The sequence below is a fragment of the Protobothrops mucrosquamatus genome, unplaced genomic scaffold (assembly GCF_001527695.2).
Source record: "Protobothrops mucrosquamatus isolate PMUCROS unplaced genomic scaffold, P.Mucros_1.0 scaffold620, whole genome shotgun sequence".
In the NCBI taxonomy this organism is placed as follows: domain Eukaryota; kingdom Metazoa; phylum Chordata; class Lepidosauria; order Squamata; family Viperidae; genus Protobothrops; species Protobothrops mucrosquamatus.
In genome coordinates this window covers 30,373-35,495 of record NW_015386916.1, presented here as the reverse complement: position 1 = coordinate 35,495, position 5,123 = coordinate 30,373, and the positions used below count along the sequence as shown (strand labels likewise).

Sequence of the window (5,123 nt, the reverse complement as noted above, 5' to 3'; positions counted from 1 at the left end):
ATGCTCTCTAAAACTTTCCAAGTCATTTAGAAAGCAGCTGGTAGTTTTTTCTTTTTTTCTTCACCGAAGGCCATAGTTCCTGAGTAGAAATAAATTATTCCTCGGAATGCAGTATCTTTGTATCAATTTATAAACAATGGCTCAGTGATTAAGATGCTAGGCTGGAAAGTTGACATCCCAGGTTCATGACCTGAGCACCGCGCGAGAGGGTGAGCTTCTGTTACGTGTGTCTTGGCGTACAGTCATGCTGGCCACATGACCATGGAAATGTCTTTGGACAATAATGACTCCCTCAGCTAAGAAACGGACACAAACACCCCTCCCATAGAGTCATATATGACTGGACAGGGGAAACCTTTATCTATTGTGTATTGACATGTAGCTATTTCAGTATCAACTTCCTTTTTTCCTTCAACATGTTTGCTGGAATTCTCACAACAAAAATCTCCTATATGCAGATACTAATGTGAACCTTTTTGTACCCATATTAATTAGTCTGTCTAGAAGTTTTTTAAGACCCTTTAAACTTGTTGGCTGTCCTATGACTTGTTCATAGAGAAGTAATTTCTTAACACAGAAACTGGAAGCAGGAGAAAATAAATATTTTTAGCCAAAAAAATGCACATACTTTTAGCAGGTGGGGTCACTATTAAGAATGTGGGTGTAACATGTGGTTTAATATGTAGTTAGTTGCATGTCAAAATAGCCTAGGAGGACACATTTAAATATAAGACAAGGGGAAGGAAGGGGAGAAATAAATTCATTCAGCTGGTCAAAGTACACCGGTTATACAAAAAGGAATAGTTTTCTTCATGTATTGTTCTTGTCAAAATACAATTAAAACGATAATATTTTCAAAGCTCAAGTGACTCTTAAAATGCTCAGTCCTTCGGGTAGTTTTGCTATGGGAAACTTCATAGAAGCTCTATGGCAGCGTCTTGTCCATGGAATGCTTTTTAGCCCAGGTTAAAGTATTTTATTTGCCCAAGCATTTTTAAGGTAGTTTGTATAATTTGCTCTGCTGCTTCAGACATCTGGGATTTATTAATTTTGAAGTATCATTCCAGTCTATAGCATTTACTCAACATATATCTCAGCAAATGTTTGCAAAAGAAAGAGAAAATATATACATATTTTAACTACCTTCTGTCTGGTCATAATATGCTAGAAATTCTGCTAAACATATCAGACTAAGACAATGTCCTCTTGCAGTTAGTTGTGTTGGAGTTAAGATGGTCTATAATTTCTGCCTTAAATGAAACTTAAAGGATATACAGGGAAACTAAATGTATTTCTTTTTCTTTTGATAAGAATCAATATAAAATAAAATGTTGAGGGAAAATGTATACTCAAGACTTTTTAAATATATAGAAGCCATTTTGGTGCACTGAGTTGGTTTATTTATTCTGTTTCTATTATTTACTAGCTGTACCCGGCCACACGTTGCTGTGCCTGAGTCTGGTTAAATGGAAAAGAAAGAAAAGAGAAAGCGCACATTTGTAATATGTTTAATTGCACAATGCCTGTGGGTATACAATATTTTTTGTTGTTCCATTGTCTGTGCAGATATAGAGATTGTCTGGTTTGCCGACTCTAGAACACGCAACATATAATTGTCCATGTGAGAAGCAATCCGTGTCTAGATCTAAACTGCACAATTGTAAAGATTGGCCCTGAGCTTTGTTGATGGTGATTGCAAACGCCAATCGAATTGGGAATTGCAATCTCTTAAATTGAAATGGCATATCCATTGGAATCATAGGAATGCGAGGAATGAGGAATGTATGTGACTGCCTCGCTTTGAATGTTAGACTGAATTGGAAATATTGAAATGGAATCGTAAAATCGTAGCGTGTTTTTACCTGTCACAGGTGTGACATCTATATAATAGTAGGTATATAAAAACACACGTATTCGAATGCAACGTTGTGTCAAAATTTCAAAGCAATCGGTGAAGAACTTTTGGAGATTTAAGATTTTGAACAAATGAACATTTACATTTTTATTTATATAGATTACTGTGAACTGCCTAAGATTATCTTGTATAAGCTAGGTGGCCATATCAATTTCTAAACAAATACATTTTCTTGAAAGATGGGTAAACATCTAATGTTTCTGATTATGGGAATCATAAACTACAGGTAGATCCCTGGCTGATTTTCAATGGATGGGTAAAGAATTCTTATTTGAGGAATGTAAATAGCTGCCCCAAATTATACACTGAAATAAAAACTGCTTGAGATTCTAAGATCCAATTTTTCTGCAGAAGAAAAGACTGTTAAGTGGTGGCATTCAAAGCATATTCTTGCCCTCAAGAAATTTTATTTCAATTTCCTGAAGCTGGCTATCCTTCATCAATGCAGATACCACCAATGCTTCACAAAATAATTGAAATAAAATTTATTAGATTACTTATAAAATAAAATAAGAAACCACTTCTATTGCAAGTGGACAAATTTTGCTTTGTTATAATTTTTTTCCTATAGTTATAAATGACTGTTTATTCCCAGCCATTGGAAATGCAGTGCCCATTAGGCTATGGCACATGTACTTATAAATCCTTGCTATATACAGGCCTCTCTCCCTCTTGTAAGCTTTGTGATAGCAACAAAAATGTAAAAAAATAAGTTTCAAAATCTTAGTATAAAATGTCCTGGATCAAACATTATCTGATTATCTGATATGTTTGGGTGAAGTTTCTTTTTTAATAGTCACCTACAAGAAGTGAGTCACAGTAGAAACTGTAAGGCAGAAAATGATGACAAACTTGCAACGGTGCTCTCTCATTCCAATCCCTGGGCGTGTCTTTGGATTTTTGCTTTATGAGCAATCAATTTTAGCAGACAATTCACTCTGGCATAGACCTTATGTAAAAGAAGAGCGCCTCTTAGTGTCGGCTGTCAAGCAGAATTGCCTCAGGAATGACCTGCAGAAAAAATGATCAGTTTATAGAACGTCTTTACTACAAAGTTAATGGTGCAGTTACTAAACTGCAGAGTCCACAGATGCATTCATAACAGACTGAAACAAATAAATATGGCTGAATGTCAGATAAATTGAGAAAGGAAACGGAGAAGTTGCAGCCGTAGCACAATTATGTGAATAAGCAAACACAAAATTTAGCAGTTTTTTTTAATTATCCTCTCTATCAAGTCCTTCCCTTTAATATTCAAGAATCTTATTAGTCTGCTATTTGCTGACACATCTTGAATATTAGAATACATTACTTTTTTCTCCCCCACTGCACCCCATGTTTTTGCAAATTATCTTATTAAATAAATATGGGCTGTAAAAATAATTGACTGTAACTTGGGTGGCAACAGACTGAAAAGCTTCTGTCATATTCTCAACTCCACTGTCCATAAAGAATATATGGAATCTGTTCTCTTCTGCTTTCTTCAGAGGAATACCAACTGCTGCTAGAGACTAATAAGACTCCTCCAATGTTAAAAGATTTCCCAGGTTTGCAAGGACAGTCATTCCTAGTTATATCCATGAACGTGGACTGCTAAATTTGCTGAGATATTCTTCATGAGTCCTTGAAAGTCATTCTGATAATGATGTTGGACTGATGATTCCAGGATTCCAAACTGCATAAAAATATGGAGAAATAAAGTCTGATGCTATTTATTTCTGAACTTTCCATTTCTTTTTTTTTCCTCCAGCAACTTTGTTCCTGACTCCCAACGCTCCTTCTGCATCATCATCATCATCCTCATTTGTCTCGTCTCGAGAGCGTTTTTTCTTTTCCCCTTGTTGCCGCAATTCCTGCAAAGGAAACAGGAGAATGTTATCATGAGACCTTTAAGGAAATCCATCACTGAGACAATGAAGAAGATAAACATATTATTTAATAGAAGTTAATTAGGAAAGGGTTTGATAGTGGTAGCAAAAGCAAAAGACTCCTTAAAGTTGCCCCTGAGTTAATGGGATGTTTTTAATTTTGAAAAAAATAAAATAAAAAGAACTAGAACAGTGAGGACATGGAATACAGCTCTTTATGCAAGAATAAAAGAATTTCTCAGCTCTTGAAGCCTTGTTTGGAATTTGACTACCCAAGCAATAGACACCTGAAGCTGTATAAATCCTAATATTATTCTCACAATCATGGGTGCAACGGCTACATTTCTACATAAAACAAACCCAAACTGAGCATTAAAGCAGCCTACCATGCGAGCAAATCTCTGGGCTTCAGCCACACGCTCGGTCAACATCATGACCTCTTCTTCTTGACTGGGAAAGGCTGGCAGCTTTTTGCCAATCAAGTGCTCAATGCGCTGGAAGAGTTCCACATCATACCTGGAAGAGGAGAAAGGATTTCCCTAAAGAATCTCACCCTAATTAATTCCCCGTCAGTTACTTGAATGTTAAAAGCAACAAATTCACCAATATTTTTATGCTATGTTTCATTTTACTATTTTTTCCTTTCAATCTTTAACAAAACAGAACTTTCTCCACTATATAGCAAAAATATAACACATTCCGGAAGAAGCCCTCTGAGCCAAAACCATTCTAGACATCAGTGTTATAAGAACAGAGCAAATAATACCATAAACCATAATCTGTCTGGAGGATTCTGCTGCAAATACTGGGCAAGCTTACTGTATGCTTACTGTATGCTTTTACTCCTCAGTAAAAGCATACAGGAACTTCACTTATCAATTTATGGGCATTCTACACAGATTAAGGCCAGGCGTAATGCAGAAGCTTAATAATGTTAGGAAAAGCTATGCTTGTGTTATATATGCTGGGAGGGAGGGAAAGGACGAAGGAAGAGGGAATTGGCCCAACTCAAGTGCTGTTCTCTCAAATCTCCTTCCAACTATGCAGGGGGAGGGATGCTTCTTCCCCCGTTTACTGCAAATTGTGGGTCTCTTGAAATAGCTCTGTATTTCCCAAGGACCCTGTAGCTGGAAATCACTGCGTTGGCCCAGGGGGAGGAGACGGAAGCAGGCCTTGAGACGGTTACATGGGAGGAGTTTGACTCTGTTGCTCCCGAGGACGTGGACAGGGTCCTGGGTAGGCTGAATGCAACCACATGTTTGTTGGATCCGTGCCCCTCCTGGCTGGTACTGGCAGCTCGGGAGGGTACACGAGCCTGGCTCCAGGGGATTATCAACGCT

At 37.3% G+C, this 5,123-nt stretch overlaps 1 protein-coding gene across 1 annotated transcript in view; it reads right to left on the bottom strand.

The window, feature by feature from the left end:
• Positions 1-2,941: 2,941 nt before the first annotated feature.
• DDX47 (DEAD-box helicase 47) overlaps positions 2,942-5,123 on the bottom strand; it is a 15,159-nt gene continuing 12,977 nt past the window's right edge. The window contains exons 11-12 of the mRNA XM_015817664.1: positions 4,170-4,299; positions 2,942-3,768 (exon numbers count right to left, since the gene is read on the bottom strand). Of these exons, the coding sequence (XP_015673150.1) occupies positions 3,628-3,768; positions 4,170-4,299 (271 nt within the window). The 3' untranslated portion in view covers positions 2,942-3,627. The remainder of the gene's footprint in view (positions 3,769-4,169; positions 4,300-5,123) is intronic.